At 43.1% G+C, this 18,847-nt stretch overlaps 1 protein-coding gene across 2 annotated transcripts in view; it reads left to right on the forward strand.

The window, feature by feature from the left end:
* pxdn (peroxidasin) overlaps window positions 1-5,693 on the forward strand; it is a 76,874-nt gene extending 71,181 nt beyond the window's left edge. For both annotated transcript variants that reach the window (XM_029713828.1, XM_029713827.1), the window contains 4 exons: window positions 872-986; window positions 1,167-1,299; window positions 2,312-2,425; window positions 3,022-5,693. In XM_029713828.1, the coding sequence (XP_029569688.1) occupies window positions 872-986; window positions 1,167-1,299; window positions 2,312-2,425; window positions 3,022-3,192 (533 nt within the window). In that variant the 3' untranslated portion in view covers window positions 3,193-5,693. The remainder of the gene's footprint in view (window positions 1-871; window positions 987-1,166; window positions 1,300-2,311; window positions 2,426-3,021) is intronic.
* The last annotated feature ends 13,154 nt before the right edge of the window (window positions 5,694-18,847 follow it).

The raw sequence follows: 18,847 nt of genomic DNA on the forward strand, positions 1-18,847 counted from the left end.
TACCACTGCTACAAGGTCTATATTTTACAATTACATAGGCTAATTCAGCTAATAAAAATGGCTGTCTGCTAGCCTCAATAAGTAGACAAAGATTTGTATTTGAAGTCATTGCATGTATAGATTTTTTTTTACTGGACTTGAAAACTTCTGACTGGACTTGACGTTAGAATGCACGACTTGGACTTGACTCCAGTCTTGACCTGTTCTACTTGGGACTCGACTTGTCCCACCTCTGCGGCCTTCTACCCCTGCGATGCGAGCTTAACAATTTTGTGACTTCGTCAGGCAACCCATCTATAAGGTGTGTATGTGTTTGAGGGCTGGTGAGACAAGTGTATTATCTGTTCTGGGACCAGTCTGAATGGCCATGTGTGGGAGGGTGGCCTCTCATTAACCCTGCTCTCAGATTAGCTCTTTGAAGTGTGATGAAAGGGGACTGGCAGATGAAGTTTACATTTTAGTCATTTAGCAGACACTTTTATCCAGAGCGACTTACAGTAGTGAATGCATACATTTAATTGCATGCTTTTTTTTTGTACTGGTCCCATGGGAATCAAACCCACAACCCTGGCGTTGCACACACCATGCTGGCATTGCAAACACCATGCTCTACCAATTGAGCCACAGGGAAGAAGTGGTGTGTATTCAGGGAAGATCCCCCACCTACCACCCACCACACTGTACTAAGGTGTGAGTGAGAGACTATAAGCAGAGACACTTCAGCTACCACCCTTACCAGCATTAGTGATCACATCACAGCTAAGACTGCACAGTGCATGGGCCCTGGACTTTAACTCACTGGTCTTTATGCAATCTGAGTTTCCTGATATGCCCCGTTGTCTAAATTGTGAGTTGTTGTACCCCCCCTCAGACTGCAGGACCAAGGGTCAGTTCAACGCCCTGTCCTACCATTTCAGAGGGCGCAGGTCAGTGGATCAGAGCTCTGCAGAGAAGAAGCCTGCCAACAGCATACAGCAGAACATCAGGTAACTACTAATGCTACTTGTTTGGTACCTTGTCATTCGCTGACTACATTAAGTTCCTTGAATGTGATAACCATTCTGCGTCATAGCTAACAACTGTGGTGATTTAAACCATTATAACTTACAAAGTTATGCTATAATAAGGTTGTGCTGAATTTTGGGATGTCTTTTCTTACATTCCAGCCCAGCTGAAGACGCTCCTGAAAATCTTGTGAATGTCACTCTCACCTCACAACAAAGCACTGAACCCTCGCTGAATGACTTCCAAGACTTTGTCGTAGACATGCAGAAGACAATCACAAGTTTACGAAAGCAGGTGAGAGCAGTTGTATGCTGCACACAGGCTACATCAGCTGGGTTTGTTCGTCACGACTTGAGTGTTACCCCAATTTCATTCTGGCTGCTCAGCACACATTCAAATAGCAACAACAGGTATTTTTGGGACAGTGATTTGAGTGCTTATTTCCCTCCTTCCTTTACACTGCAAGTCCAGACATGTTCAGCTCAGGCTCTTACAGGTAGAACCCATACAGAACCGTGTAGAATCCAGACACTGTTCCAATATTATTATTAGCCTATTTTCAATATCCCCAGATTGAACGTGATATGCTGCCTGAGGGTAGATGATCATATAGCATGTAGCACACTGGGGTGGGATTGATGGGAACTAATGGTGCTGTAGGCTAACATGGCTTTGATTAAGTCTTCAGCAGTATAGATGATTTAAACAGACTGGGCCCTGAGTCCCAGCCTTGGCCCCTCTGTGTGCTGCCTAGGTCTTTCAATGCTAAGGGAGGGGTATTAATTGTAAGTCGATGGTTAAATACATCTAGGTTGTTCGCGTGACTCGTATTACAGGAAAGACGTGGGCTGTGTGTGTGTGTACATCTGTGTGTTCGTGCTTTGTGTGGCGCTCTAATCTTCAGTTAGCAGAGAAAGATGACATCACGGGCCTCATGGGGTGCATTATTAAAGCAGTAAGGCCAGAGGAGGTGTGGTATATGGCCAATATAGCACGGCTAAGGGCTCTTCTTAGGGATGACGCAATGCGGAGTGCCTGGACACAGCCTTTAGCCGTGGTATATTGTCCATATATCAGAAACCCCTGAGGAGCCTTATTGCTATTATAAACTGGTTACCAACATAATTGTATCAGTAAAACTAAATGTTTTGTTATAGCCGTGGTATACCGTCTGATATACCATGGCTTTCAGCCAGTCAGAATTCAGGACTCAAACCACCTAGTTTATAAAATAGTCTAACCTGGCTCTCCATACCTCCTTTTCTTCATCTCCATTTACCCCTCCTGTCCCTGTCTGTCTGTGCAGATTAAACGACTAGAAGCTCGTCTGAGTAAGACAGACTGCACTGATGCGGAGGGTCGTGAGCGATCGGACGGAGAGAGGTGGAAAATTGATCCATGTTCCACATGCGAGTGCAAGGTATGCACACACACACACACACACACACACACATGTGTCCATACAGACCACACACACAAGTGCACACTACACACAGACTTGCACAACCACAGTCTATTCACCACCTACTCCTCAACAGGCACACAGTGCGATGTGTACAGTATATTCACTTTTCACATTCATACCCAGTTTATTAGGCCTGTTTGCCATTAGGGGCCTCTTCCCACACCTTTTTACACTGCCCAGAGTTGGGCTAGCTGATTAGATTGACAGTGCCAGCACCACTCCGCTCAGCACCATGCCAGTGCCAGAATCCACCTGTCCTGTCCCGTTCTTTACGAAAGCCATTGGCCAGTATTACATCCTCTCTCTCTACCTTTTGGCATTACCAACCTTCTGGCACGGCAGACCCATGTACAGTATGTCACCTTTCTGCTTGACCAACTCATTTAATCTCTTTATCTCCATGACTCTCTCGTCTCTCACTGTTCTAACTGTTGGCAGAGGGGAAGGTCTCTCATGCCAAACCTGACGGTCCCCCTCTCTATTTCTCTCCCTCTTTCCCTCACTCTCTCTCCCTCTCTCTCTTTTTTTCATCCCCTACTCCCTCACTCCAGGGTGCCCAGGTGACGTGTTTGGTGAAGTCGTGTCCGCCGGTGGAGTGCCAGAGGCCTGTGAAGCTAAAAGGAGCATGCTGCCCCGTGTGTCACAACCAGGGAGAGGGAGCGGCCAGCAACAGCCATACCCAGACAGGGAAACAGGCACCGGGTAGCCACCAGCATGTATAACGTTTCAGGGGCCACAGTGTATACACACAGAGGGAGAGACCCTGACGGTGTGCTTACTTTACAGCCACCTGCACCCAATTGCCTCGTTTTTTTATTCTTTTTTTTTTTTTTTTACAAAAATCATTATTATTTTTTTTTTATTGATTTTGATTGTCATGTCTCCATGGCCAACTAACTGCTGGAGGCTTGGTTTCAAATCCACTGGCAACGGGAGAGCAGTCACTATTAATCTGCTTCCTTCTGGAACGATGAATGGCTGGATGAATAAATGGATGGATGGACAGATGGACAACCCCCTTCCTGGCCCGGGGCCTCCCAAACAGGGCCTCTCTGATCTGAAGTGTTACCCCACCACTGCATTTGAAGGCCCCACAAAACACCTGAAACAAATGTGTGGTGTGAAGAGGAGGGAATGGCACTGCAGCCGCGCAGGAAGGGGAAGTAGGTTGGCCATGTTGTCTCACAAAGCTTTCTCAGGTTAGAGATGCCGGAAAAAAACTGGTGCTATTTGTCCCCTTTATCTTAATGATTTAGTCACTAAAAACTTCAAAGTATTGTTTTTGTTTTGTTTGTTTTTTTAACAATATACAAAGCAACATATACACTCATTATGTGCCTTCTCATCTTTAAAAAAAAATCGCATTTGAGATAAACTTTTTTTATTTGCTCGAAATAAATTTTATGTACAAAATTACTTCCGCTTTTACAAAATGTTTATGGTGCTCTATAACATTCTAAATACCGGTATGTATTTCTCCCTTTTGTATCACCTACTCACATATGAAGATAATGTGAAGCCCTACAAAAACTTGTGTAATGCAAAGATGTCTACTGATTATTACCTTGTTATCGCATCTGTCTCCAATGGCAACTGTTGGTGAACTAAATAACATCTGGTATTCAGATATGTTATCTCCTCAAGGCCATGTCAACACTTTTATCAACTTGAGGGATGCTGGTTGGAACTGGGGCTTGGGGTTGGGTTTGAGGCGGGATGTTCTCTTTTGGCCTAACCACTTCTTACTGGAAGGCATAATGCATTTTTATCTCTCAAGATCTAATGCTTTTTTCACACTACCATGTTGTAAAAGCAGCGAAAAGCCATTTGTTACCACTGTAGAGATGTAGTCGTTTTTGTCCCGACGTTTTCAGTTCGCCTACTCCCTCAGTGCCTACTGCAAACCTACCACAGCAGTATTCTCAGTCTTACCCCTAGTTATCCCCTCTACCCCTCTGTCCAGCATTAACCCATACTCAAACGTAGACATTGTAGAACTGTAGCCATACCACTTTACTTTAACTATCTGGTGCTCTCATAACCGAACCCACAGCTTTTCAGCTCCAGTTTACAGAAGGACGCTCACTTACATGCATTCCTTTCCCATTCCCAAGCACTCAGTCAATATGATGTTGTAACCATTCTCCTCTGTGTGCTGGAGAGTGTGTCTGTGTGTGTGTGTGTGACCAATCATCCATTTTTTCTGACGGCTCCTCGGAGCGTCTCTTTAGCGTTAACGCACGCTGGTGATAAACCTCGCCTGGCTCTCATCTCTGAGGATCCTGGGAGACGTCATTTGGCCGGGTGTGCGAGGCGCAGACTTTGACCTCTCTGACCCCCACTCCTATCTAATGGAAGCCAGATGGGATGGGAGGGGGAAGGATGAGGATGCCAATCAAATATCTGGCACTGCTTTATTTCTGGAGGCTGTCTATTGTTAGTAATCAGCCAACAGAGTGTGTCCCGTTGACAGACACACACACACACACACACACACACACACACACACACACACACACACACAGGCCCAAATACCAGTCACTCAGCCCCTTGTGCTGATCCACTCTGCTCAAACAGTGATTCATAGTTATCTTCTGCATTATCTTTGTGTTGTCATGGTGATGTGCTCAGAATGTTCCAGAAATCAGATACAGTATGTACAGTATGCTGGAGGTGTTTGGGGTTTCTCCAAGAATGTCAAAGCAATCGTGATGGTGGTGGAGCCGCATAGCAATGTTGGCACATTGGTATCAAACCACATGGATATTTCCTGCTTTTGTGTTGTAGACCTATACAGTTTCATCTTCTTCAGTGTTTAACCTTTTCTTTTCTCCTCCCTGTCATCTCCTTTGCGGTACCTTTGTTTTTACTCCTGCTCCAGTGTGTGTGTGTGTGTGTGTGTGTGTGTGTGTGTGTGTGTCTGTACAGTGAATGTGTATGCATGAACTCACCGGGTTTGGCTCCCCCTTTTTATTTTCATTCTAACTCCTCATCTTAGTGGTCTCTCTTTTGTTCCCCAAACCCACCACTGTCAACGGAATGCACTGCTCTCAAGACTGAACATGCTTTACCTACACTGTCCCAAACGTCAGTGGTCAAAGTGGATACCTATCTGACAATTGTATTGTAAGTTTGCCAAAGAATTGTTTGCACTGTAATGTATGCTTCTCTACAACAATAATAAATAAAAAAAATAGGCCACATTTGAAATACACAACCACAATGTTTGTTTCTGGCCTGTTATTTCCCGAGTGGATGCTGCTTCTCCCTTTAGATATGTTTCCAAACCGTCTCCGTATGGGTAAACATGTACAATACTGCCTCATGTAAAGAAGATTGATAATCGAGTCGTATGTCTTAAAACAGATGTGACCTAACTCAGTTTTTCCACAATGCTAGCAATTCTGTACTGTTCTACTGTATACAGCCATTCCTCATGGTCTGTTGTGATATGGATTTTAGACTTGAATGGAGAACAAAAGTAAGTCATGTTTAATGAATACTTGTTGTCGTGGAAACCCTATCCCCTGTGTGACTAAGGGAAATCTGTCTGTGGGTATCTGTGTTGTGGAGTTAAACAGACCCAGATGTACTGTGGGTTTACTAGTTGGAGAATGGCTGTGCTTCATTTAATTTCTCTCTAGATTTGGTCTGTAGAATGATAGAATTGTTCTGTTTTGGGACCTACCAATGTCTTTGGTTACCTCATCTATAGGGACAGTTATTTTCCCTGACCATCTTTACTCTTGTGTGGGAACGAACAATGCCTTTTGATACCTGATGTAATTATAGATTTAGTCACATCCTCATTGTAAATTGTTCCCCCTCCCTTTGTGTGGTGCACAGATGTGGTGTTTTCAGGATGGGAAATGAGTGTTGTTAACAGACCAACACGCATCAGAAAGCTTTGTTAACCAAACAGGAGACAGCTGGTGTTTACTGAATGATGTCTCTTCCGTTGATCATCAAACATTAGTACTGTTATGCATCATCATCATGCCATGGGTGCTTTTTGAATGTTTTTGTGAGGAAAAGTCTGTCTCAGATGTACCTCGGGTAGAAAAAGAACGGAATCTTTTCAACCAAAGTGTTCACTTGAAAGGACTTTTATTTTCAAGTAGGATGTCTGATGCAATGATTTATTGTAGCTCTTGCAAAGATATCCCAAACATTGTCTCTGGATTATGTCTTCAGCAGTCTGTCCCTGGATTACCTTCAACATTTAACCTAATTTGGTTCTGAAACCCTGGAACAAATAGCCCTACACTACTGTTCAAAAGTTTGGGGTCACTTAGAAATGTCCTTGTTTTCCATGAAAACATACATGTTTGTTGCAAAATGAATAGTAAATATAGTCAAGACGTTGACAAGGTTAAAAATAATGATTTTTAATTGAAATAATAATTGTGTCCTTCGAACTTTGCTTTCGTCAAAGAATCCTCCATTTGCAGCAATTACAGCCTTGCAGACCTTTGGCATTCTAGTTGTCAATTTGTTGACGTAATCTGAAGATATTTCACCCCATGCTTCCTGAAGTATCTCCCACAAGTTGGATTGGCTTGATGAGCACTTCTTACGTACCATACGGTCAAGCTGCTGCCACAATAGCTCAATAGGGTTGAGATCCGGTGACTGTGCTGGCCACTCCATTATAGACAGAATACCAGCTGACTGCTTCTTCCCTAAATAGTTCTTGCATAGTTTGGAGCTGTGCTTTGGGTCATTTTCCTATTGTAGGAGGAAATTGCCTCCAATTAAGCGCCGTCCACAGGCTATGGCATGGCGTTGCAAAATGGAGTGATTGCCTTCCTTCTTCAAGATCCCTTTTACCCTGTACAAATCTCCCACTTTACCACCACCAAAGCACCCCCAGACCATCACATTGTCTCCACCATGCTTGACAGATGGCATCAAGCATTCCTCCAGCATATTTTCATTTTTTCTGCGTCTCACAAATGTTCTTCGTTGTGATCCGAACACCTCAAACTTAGATTTGTCTGTCCATAACACTTTTTACCAATCTTCCTCTGTCCAGTGTCTGTGTTCTTTTGCCCATCTTAATCTTTTCTTTTTATTGGCCAGTCTGCGATCTGGCTTTTTCTCTGCAACTCTGCCTAGAAGGCCAGCATCCCGGAGTCGCCTCTTCACTGTTGAAGTTGAGACTGGTGTTTAGAGGGTACTATTTAACGAAGCTGCCAGTTGAGGACTTGTTTTTCAAACTACACACTCTAATGTACTTGTCCTCTTGCTCAGTTGTGCACAGGGGCCTCACAATCCTCTTTCTATTCTGGTTAGAGCCAGTTTGCGCTGTTCTGTGAAGGGAGTAGTACACAGCGTTGTACGAGATCTTCAGTTTCTTGGCAATTTCTCGCATAGAATAGCCTTCATTTCTCAGAACAAGAATAGACTGATGAGTTTCAGAAGAAAGTTATTTGTTTCTGGCCATTTTGAGCCTGTAATCGAACCCAAAAATGCTGATGCTCCAGACTAGTCTAAAGAAGGACAGATTTATTGCTTCTTTAATCAGAACAGCAGTTTTCAGCTATGCTAACATAATTGCAAAAGGGTTTTCTAATGATCAATTAGCCTTTTAAAATGATAAACTTGGATTAGCTAACACAACGTGCCATTGGAACACAGGAGTGATGGTTGCTGATAATGGGCCTCTGTATGTCTATGTAGATATTCCATTAAAAATCTTCCGTTTCCAGCTACAATAGTAATTTACAACATTAACAATGTCTACGCCGTACATTATTTCTGATGAATTTGATGTTATTTTAAAGGACATTTCTAAGTGACCCCAAACTTTTGAACAGTAGTGTACATTGGGATTACAATTTATTCATAATGAGAAAGTAATAAGTGAATGAAAAGTTCTCCATGATGCTGAACCATGACCAAACAAGCTCCTGTCTTGACATGCAGCAGTCTGCTTGGTGTCCACTTCTGGCTTTTAACTGAGGCTTGTCTGAACCGGGTGACCCCTCTTTCTCTCTCTCCTCTCACTCCCTGTCTTTCTCTCTCTCCTCCAATTGTCCATCTCTTTTTTTCTCTTTCCCTTCCTCCTTCTTTCTCTCTATTCCTGGCCGCTTGTCAGAGGGTCTCATCCTTGTCCTACCTCTGGTGGAAGCTCCTCTCGCAGCCAGGGAGACTGGAGGGAGGAATGTAAGGAAGGAAATTGGAGGTGGAAATGAGGTTTCAATTGGCGGGCCGGATAAAAGGCCTCCTCTTCCCAGTCAGGAAAAGCTATTATCACCATAACAACATGGAATCACCACTCCACGGCCGGCCTGGGGTGACGTCCTCAGAAGTAGTCATCAGATAGGGAGAACCCTAGAGGGCATGTTGGAGGGAGGATGGGGGGTGTAGTCTTTCTCTCCCATTTCCCTTCATAGTCTATTCTTTCAGGTATCTCCCCTACTCCTTGCTTGCACTGAAGCCTCTCTCCTGGCCACTCAGCGTTGAGCGAATGCCCAGTGTTGACTTTGGAGGGAAGCAAGAGGGTGGACGGGGTGTGATTATGTAAGTGAGGAAGTGCTGTAGGTGTTCCAGGTCCTGCTCCAGGCCAGACATAGGCAGACGGTGTGAAGCAGACAGACAGACCTACAGACCCTCCCCAGCATGCAGCTGCACAGACCTGGGTCTCCACTGTCTCTACTCTACTATCTTAGTCAAGACCTGGAATTTAATTTCGAAGACTCTGTTTCTGTTTTGCATTCTCTCTGGCCAAGGTGGGGAGTTTCCCCCTCCCTCCCTCTCCCCTGGAACGTTAATTAAATTTTCTGACAAGATGAAAGGGAGAACTCTGGATCCTGCTGTAAGCTTCAAAGAAGTGGGGTATATGATTGGTTGTCATCCAGTGGAACCCCTTTTCAAAATGGCACGCAACCCTTCTGAAGTATGTACATGTATGTACAGTGTAGGCAGTGGTGGAAAAAGTACCCAATTGTCATACTTGAGTAAAAGTAAAGATACCTTAATAGAAAATGACAACAGTAAAAGTGAAAGTCACCCAGTAAATACTACTTCAGTAAAAGTCTAAAAGTACTTTTGGTTTTAAATATACAGTACATTCGAAAAGTATTCAGACCCCTTGACTTTTTCCACATTTTGTTACAGCCTTATTCTAAAATGGATGAAATTGTTTTTCCCCTCATCAATCTACACACAATACCCCATAATGACAAAGCAAATGTAGTAAAAATAAAAAACGGAAATATCACACTTAAATAAGTATTCACACCCTTTACTCAGTACTTTGTTGAAGCACCTTTGGCAGCAATTACAGCCTCGAGTCTTCGTGGGTATGATGTCACAAGCTTGGCACATCTGTATTTGGGGAGTTTCTCCCATTCTCTGCAGATCCTCTCAAGCTCTGTCAGGTTGGATGGAGAGCGTCGCTGCACAGCTATTATACTTTCCAAATGCACTGTACTTAAATATCAAAGGTACATGTAATTGCTAAAATATACTTTAAAAAAAGCTAAAGTATGAATCACATCAAATTCCTTATATTAACCTACCAGACGGCACAATTTTATTTATAGATAGCCAGGGGCACACTCCCAACACTCAGACATCACGAGGCATTTGTGTTTAGTGAGTCAACCAGATAACCAGGCATGTTGTCTTGATAGCGTGCTTTCAGAAAGTATTCATACCCCTTTACTTTTTCCAAATGTTGTTTTGTTACAGCCTGAATTTAAAATGGATTCAATTTAGATATTTTATTTTGTCACTGGCTGACTGTTACGGATACAGGTATCCTTCCCCCCCATTACCGTGTGTTTGAACAATAAACCTTAAGTGTTTGACGGTAGATTTAGGTTGTCTGTTGTTGTTTTTAGTTCTCACTGTTCCTTTTCACTGTTATGATTTGCATGAGATATGTTACGGGTCTCGTTTTCATCCCCCCTAGACTGCAGGGCAAAAGGGATTCGTAACACTGACACACAATAAACCCATAATATCAAAGTGGATTTTTTTTAAATGTGTAGAAATGTATTAAAAATAAAAAGCTGAAATGTCTTGAGTCCAGTGACAATTTTAGCATGTAAATCTTGGTGGGGCAAACCCCCAATTTGTTTTTAGATGCATGCCACAAAGCCACTACACACCACTAAACAATACATTAATTGCACTATAACGGTGAAAAATGGTGCCCACAAACTGTTAGGGCCTACATAAAGCTGTCCCAAACAGCAGAGCTTTATTTTCATTACCATGGAGTGAATCCTTACCACCGCTACGCCTGGCTATCAGCGGAGCCTTGTCTGGCAGCGAAACAGTTCATTCAGCCTCATTTACTGCCTTTTTAAAAACATAGCTGATATAGCTGACTTGCTTAAACAAATGTGGTTTCTACTGACAATTGAGATGTACAAACTATGGCATAAGGGAACGATGAGCGGATAAGAGGCAATCTGTAATTTCGATTAAGACATTTATTGAGCTAGCTAAGATGGATGTAGTCAATATAACTATTAGTTCAGCACTTTTGAAAAGTACAGTGACAGAATTCATAATATGGGCCATTCTTACAGTGTTCTCCCTGACACCAAGTCAGAACTGTAGGATAAATAAAGTGGACGTATAAGCAGACAATGAAACCTCTTACAATATTCGATGATGACATTTCTCTAAAACAGGCTATAGGCTACATGTGCACCACCAAGTCAGAACAGTAGGCTAAGTTATGAGGGGAAAGGGACCAAATTATTTGGGTGAGGCACGAGCTACTAATAGCTTACTACACCACATACACGTTGCATTACTTTCTTAGCTACAGTATACATATCTCCTTGGCATATTACATCATTTTTGGACTGTTGTGCTGTGCTCACTTGAACAGGACGGTGGTGCAGTTGTCAGGTTGGTGGGTGCAGCTGGTGTATAAATTCAGGCGCAGGAGAGCAGAGATGAGTGAAACAACGCACTTTACTCGACAGCACAAAGTAAACAATTTACGAAGTGCAAGAAGAACGGTTGCCACAAAGCATGGGTGATAAACAGCACCCGGTACAAACCAGCCGGAACATACCGACCTGAACAAATAACAATCACACACAAAGACATGGGGGAAACAGAGGGTTAAATACATGACCAGTAATTGGGAAATGAAAACCAGGTGTGTGGGAAAACAAGACAAAACAAATGGAAAATGACAAATGGATCAGCAATGGCTAGAAAACCTGGTTCAGTTTGCTTTCCACTAGACACTGGGAGATTAATTCACCGTTCAGCAGGACAATAACCTAAAACACAAGGCCAAATCTACACTGGAGTTGCTTACCAAGAAGACAGTGAATGTTCCTGGGTTGCCGATTTACAGTTTTGACTTAAATCTACTTGAAAATCTATGGCAAGACCTAAAAATGGTTGTCTAGTAATGACCAACAACCAATTTGACAGAGCTTGAAGAATTGGAAAAACAAATTTGGGCGAATGTAGCAAAATCCAGGTGTTGAAAGCTCTTAGATACTTACCCCAAAACATCATAGCTGTAATCGCTGGCAAAGGTGCTTCTACAAAGTATTGATTTAGGGGTGTGAATACTTATGTAAATGAGATATTTCGATAATGGTTTTTCACCAAATTTGGCCAAATTTCTAATAACATGTTTTCACTTTGTCATTATTGGGTATTGTGTGTAGATGGGTGAGAAAAAACATATAATTAATTATTTTTTAATTCAGGCTGTAACACAAAATGCAGAGTAAGGGGTATGAATACTTTCTGAAGGCACTGTATTAACCATTTTCCTTTCCTGCCAAGCATTCAAAATGTACTGAGTACTTTTGGGTGTCAGGGAAAATGTATATGTCACGATTGTGTGTAGAAACAGACCAAGGCGCAGCGTGAGTATCGTTCCACATCTTTATTATATTGTGAAACTTAGCCAAACGAACAATAAACTATAAACAAACCACAAACCATGACAACAGCAGTGCAACATGCACTAACTCAAACTAATCTCCCACAAACACAGGTGGGGAAAAACAACTACTTAAATATGATCCCCAATTAGAGACAACGATGACCAGCTGCCTCTAATTGGGAATCATACAAAAACCCCAACATAGAAAAAAGAAACTAGAAGACAATATAGAAAAAATAAACTAGATTAAAAAAAACAGTCAAGCCCTGACCTACTCTACCATAGAAAATAAGACATTTTACATTTTAGTCATTTAGCAGACACTCTTATCCAGAGCGACTTACAGTAGTGAATGCATATATTTCAAACATTTCATAAATGTTTTCTCTGTACTGGTCCCCTGTGGGATCAAACCCACAACCCTGGCATTGCAAACACCATGCTCTACCAACTGAGCCACACGGGACCTTTCCCGTGTGCACTCTATGGTCAGGATGTGACAGTATGGAGTAAAAAGTACATTATTTTCTTTAGGAATGTAGTGAAGTAAAAGTTTTCAAAAATATAAAAAGTAAAGTACAGATACCCCCCAAAACATATTTTTACACCACTGAGTATAGGTATACAGTAACTATGTCGGTTTATGTCAGTGGGTCTGCTTTTGCACAGAAAGTGGACTAGACGAGACTTGGGAGAGAGGAGCACTTGTTAGCATTATATGGCAATGTACATTACTTTTTTTCCACTTCAGGCCTTGATTACATTTCCAGCTTTGTCACTCCTAATGTTAAAGTTACAGTAATTAGATTTACGTCTGAAACTGGAACCCAGAGAGAGTGCTACATCTGATTCCTTCCCCCTGCCTCCCTCGGGATTTTCAGCCATATGAAAATACCAACTATCTTTCCCTCATCTATTAGCCCTAATTGCCTAAACAGAATATATCCTGTAAACCGAACTGCAAAAATGGGTCCGTTTTCAAGGAGGGGGAGTGTTCCGACATTAGATAAGATCATTCACTGAGCGATAGAGGTGATGGAGAGGAGGGAAAGATGCAGCGGTGGTGGGAGGTAGGAGGGCACCTAATCCCCTGAAGTAATTGTCGCCGTTAAAAACGAACCTAATCTTGTCTGAGGCGTGACTGTGACTGACTTGCCCTGCATTCCTCTGCAGACTCCAACAGGGCTCGGTCTGCACCAGTAATAATCTCCTGCCTTCCAGGTAGAGCTCCTAATAAGCTCTCCTTTCCTAGGCCTGAAATGGCCTAATAGGCTCAGCCAGGGGAGGAAGGAAAGATTCCATAAAACAGACAGAGAACCTCTGCCTTCTGCAGTACAGTACATTCCCTCTCATCTCCAATCTGAAGAAATGTGAGATACTGGATGTATAAAGGAGATGTGGCTCTTTGTGGGAAATCTTTTGAGGTGTGAGAATTGAAGAAAGGATGAGATTGCCAAAATGGCTTGGAAGTGTCTCAGTTATTCAAACTAGTGTGAAGCTTTTATAAAGGGAATTCAGTTGATGTGCAAACACACGTCCCCTGTCCAAGCGTGATCCCCTGCCAGGAGGCTTGTGTTGTCAGATGATCAGTTATCAGACACAGAGTGTATTATTTGGGTTAGAGCGTGCCAGTAGACTAATACTGAAACTGGATTCTGTATCACCAACCCCTGGCTGCCAAACTCTGCAATATTACTAGAGTCAAGAAACATTGGATCCAATCTTCTCCCACATGTTTTTCTATTGCAGCTCTCCTGTTGCCTTTTCCAGTTTGCTCTGATACTGATAACAGCAGGTGAAGAACAGTTCAGGAGATTAGCATGTGTGTGTGAGGGAGAGGTGTGTGTGACTGTGTGTGTGTGTGTGTGTGTGTGTGTGTGTGTGTGTGTGTGTGTGTGTGTGTGTGCGCGTGTGTGTGTGTGTGTGTGTGTGTGTGTGTGTGTGTGTGTGTGTGTGTGTGTGTGTGTGTGTGTGTGTGTGTGTGTGTGTGTGTGTGTGTGTGTGTGTGCGTGTGTGTGTGTGTATGTGTGTGCGTGTGTGTGCCTCGTTTTAAATGGCTCCAAGGGATGGATTCTGCAGACTGGAAAAAACACTCCTTCAGGAGATGACATCACTCCGAGGGTCAGGCAGGTTGATTTATGGTTGGCTGATGATGCCTGGAAAAGGTAGCACACACACACAAATACACACCGTTGTCCATTTAAACACTGATCCAGGTTTCTCAGGTCTTCACCCTCATTCCCAATTAAAGAGTTAAGTGCTAGGCTACATAAAACACTAATTCAGCTCAGCCCAAACGCTCACCTCTTGGACCACACTAGTTCGGAGCTAGTGTTAATGAGCATGGCTGCATGGCTGCTTTTCCACATTTGCAACATGGGATAATTATTTTTATATACCAACTGGATGCATTTGTGTATTATGACAGAAAGCCCCCCCCAACACATTCACACACACCTCCCCCAACATCTGGTGGTCCTTACCGTGGTCCTGGAACATCAGTGTGTTAACTGAAGCTGACTGTCTCGTCGACATTCCAGGGGAGCAGAGATTTATTTCATGCCGGAGAGTGAGAAGGCTCAGAAGGACTCTATTTTTGCAAGCCTGGTGGCGTCTGTTTGTACAGCCCATCTTTCTGTGGAAACATCTGCCTGCCTGCCAGTCTGCTAGCCAGACAGACACACACACACACACACCCCTCTATCTCCCATCTACACGGAAACACAGGAAAAGACAAGCCCTCAGGCGTCCCATAGCTCATGGAGAAACGAAGGAGCACCGTGTCATGTCTGGCGCATTTCACCCGTACACCACATCCAAACAAATACACACTACTGCCAAACAAACACCTGGACAGGATGGGAACCCGGGATGTGTGCATTTCCTCAGCTCTGCACTGTCCCCTTTCCACAAAGATGGCAGGTAGCTTAGAGGTTAGTGCATTAGGCCAGTAACCAAAAGGTTGCTGGTCCACATACCAGTGCTGATAAGATAAAAAAAATGATCTGTTGCTGTGCCCTTGAGCAAGGTCCTTAACTTCTCTAGGATAGGGGGTGGTATTACGACGTCCGGATGAAAGGTGTGCCCAAATTAAACTGCCTGCTTCTCGGGCCCAGAAGGTAGGATATGCATATTATTAGTAGATTTGGATAGAAAACACTCTGACGTTTCTAAAACTGTTTGAATGATGTCTGTGAGTATAACAGGCAAAAACCTGAGAAAAAAAGTTTTATGTTAAAAAGACCCTAAGGATTGATTGTAAACATCGTTTGACATGTTTCTATGAACGGTAATGGAACTATTTCACTTTTTGTCTCTGGTTTTACGCTCATTATGCCTTTGGATTAGTGATCTGAACGCGTGGACAAAACGGAGGTATTTGGACATAAATATGGAGTATTTCGAACAATAAGAACATTTGTGGAAGTGGGAGTCCTGGGAGTGCATTCCGACGAAGATCAGCAAAGGTAAGGGAAGATTTATAATACTAATTCTGAGTTTAGTTGACTCCAGAACTTGGCGGGTAACTGTATAGCTTGCTTTGATGGCTGAGCTTTGTACTCAGAATATTGAAAAATGTGCTTTCGCCGTAAAGCTATTTTAAAATCTGACACAGCGGTTGCATTAAGGAGTAGTATATCAATAACTCTTTCAATAACTGTTGTAAAGTTTATCAACGTTTATGATGAGTATTTTTGTAAATTGACGTGCTCATTCACCAGGAGTTTTGGTGGGAATACATTTTCTGAACATCACGCGCCAATGTAAAATGGGGTTTATGGATATAAATATGAACTTTATCAAGCAAAACATACATGTATTTTGTAACATTGAGTCCTGGGAGTGTCATCTGATGAAGATCATCAAAGGTTAGTGATTCATTTTAGCTGTATTTCAGTTTTTTGTGACGCCTCTCCTTGCTTGGAAAATGGCTGTGTGGTTTTTCTTGTCTCGGCGCTGTCCTAACATAATCTAATTGTATGCTTTTGCCGTAAAGCCTTTTTGAAATCGGACACTGTGGTTAGATTAAGGAGAATCTTATCTTTAAAATGGTGTATAATACTTGTATGTTTGAGAAATTTGAATTATGAGATATCTGTTGTTTTGAATTTGCCACCCTGCTATTTCACTGGCTGTTGATAGTGTGTCCCGCGGGTGGGACGCTAGCGTCCCAGATGTCCCAGAGGTTTAACTCTAATTGCACCATGGTGACCCTGCCTGTGTCCCCACTCCCTGCAGTTGTCTCAGAAGGTAGTTGGGATATGCAAAAAAAAAGCATTTTCATTACACAATTGTGTATAACAGGACAAATATAAGCACCTCCCAAATTATTACTATAAAAACAAGCGGGCAGAGTGTGCAAATGTCATGTTGGCTTGGAATGAGAACACATTCTCCTCTTCAGGATTGGTCTGGGACCTGAGCCAAGTCTAACAATTAGGCCATGCAGTTCCTGACCATCTGGTCTGGTGGGCTGGTTGTGTGTCTGAGGAAAACCCCCCTACCCTTCCTCGGTCGGTCAAACACATGCTTCACAAACTCACAAACACACATCCGTATAGCACATACAGTAGATAAACACATACACACTTTGCACATACATGATACACACCCTCTCTCTCTTTCTCACACACACTGGTTGGCCCCTCCTCATACTTATGCCTTAGCAGTCACACCAAAGGGGGTTTGAGAGCAGCGGTGAACACTGGGGGTTGCTGTAGCAGTAAAAACCCACAGGCCCACCAGTGCAGTCTGTCAGTGAGGCATCCTGGGGAATATAGATGAGTGACTGTACAGGACTGAATCTGGGGCGCTGGAGCTGTGGAGTCAGAGGAATGGTTATGTCATGAAATGCCAGATGTGTGTCTTAATGTAGAGAGTGGTAAAGAGAGGAGTAGCCCCCTCATAAAGCAGTGACTAACTGTATACAGTGTTCTACATGTCCGTTTCCCCCACTTTCCAGCCCACGTTTTGTTATGGCACATTCTAGAAATGTGAGAAAAGTCATATGTCTGCTTTTCTGTTTATCTAGATCGCTGGTCACCTTCAGTCATCCTTTGAACAGCTATTGGCTTGACAGGTTTATAAAATACGTCTGGTCTTGTTACAGGATCAGTGTTGAGTACTTTGCTACAGAAGAGGCTGTAGCCACAGTGGCACCTAGCATGGCAGCTAATACTGCACAATTTTAGCCAGCCCATACCATATGAGTGAGAGTGCTATGAGGAATCTAGCTGGAGGGGAGAGGGTCCCTGAATCATCCAGGAGAATAGCCTCTTACAGTGTGTCATTTAGGTGAATATAAGTGCCGGGTCATATATCACACTTCAGACCTAAAGCCAGGAAGCCAGGTGGAAAGTGACAGCAGGAACACGCGCGCGCGCGCGCACACACACACACACACACACACACACACACACACACACACACACACACACACACACACACACACACACACACACACAGTATATGCTGTTCTTTGCACAAAGGCTAAAATCTGAGTTACAGCCCGTTGACTGGTTAGGGGCTGCATTTCCACCTATTAGGATCATGGAATCCCACTGCTGATAAGGGGGGGTATGGATTTGACCTAGCCGTGCCAAGGGGTACCGCGAAAGAGAAAGAGCAGGGTCTCCTTTTCCAGATAGCATTCTGAAGTATCAGTGAATGGATGGCATATCCTGACATCTGTCACGTCCTGACCATAGTAAGTGGTTATTTTCTATGGTAGAGTAGGTCAGGGCGTGACAGGGGGTGTTTGTCTATGTTTTGTATTTCTATGTTCAGTTTCTAGTTTTGTATTTCTATGTTGGTTTTGTTTGGTATGATCTCCAATTAGAGGCAGCTAGTCGTCGTTGTCTCTAATTGGAGGTCATATTTAAGCTGATGTTTGTCCCACCTGTTTTTGTGGGTGATTATTTGTGAGTAGTGTTTGTTTCTCCTCTGCGTCACGGTTTGTTATTTTGTAGATTTCAGTTATTTGATGTATTGCATAGTTTTCACGGATTAAATAAAAATGTGGAACTACAACCACGCTGCACTTTGGTCCACTCCTTTCGACAGCCGTGACAACATCAGACATGCAGAAGGAAGTATACTGTAGTTTAAGCAAGCTGACGCGTTGAACCGCTTCTTTGGTTGGGGCTAATTGTTACTGGGCATATTGAGTGGTGGTCTCTCTCTCTCTCAGCAGACAAAGGGCCAGTCTCACTGGTAGTATGTAGAAATATGTATTTCCATTGCTGCGTAAATAAATATGCTGTCGTATTTTGATGTCTGGTGACTACCGATGGCGGGTTTAGGAACTGCTCTTCAGTGCCATTACACTGGCCCATTCCAGACACAACTCCATCCTAGGGCAATGTTTGAATTCTTTAAAAGTGCATCATCCTTTTTCCCCATTCTTGTGGTAAATCAGTACTACGAGGAATTAATCAGATATTCATAATGCTTTTGTCAGCAATTAAAGTTAAGTGCCTTGATCAAGGGCACATCGA

The sequence above is a fragment of the Salmo trutta genome, chromosome 25, assembly GCF_901001165.1.
Source record: "Salmo trutta chromosome 25, fSalTru1.1, whole genome shotgun sequence".
Classification (NCBI taxonomy): domain Eukaryota; kingdom Metazoa; phylum Chordata; class Actinopteri; order Salmoniformes; family Salmonidae; genus Salmo; species Salmo trutta.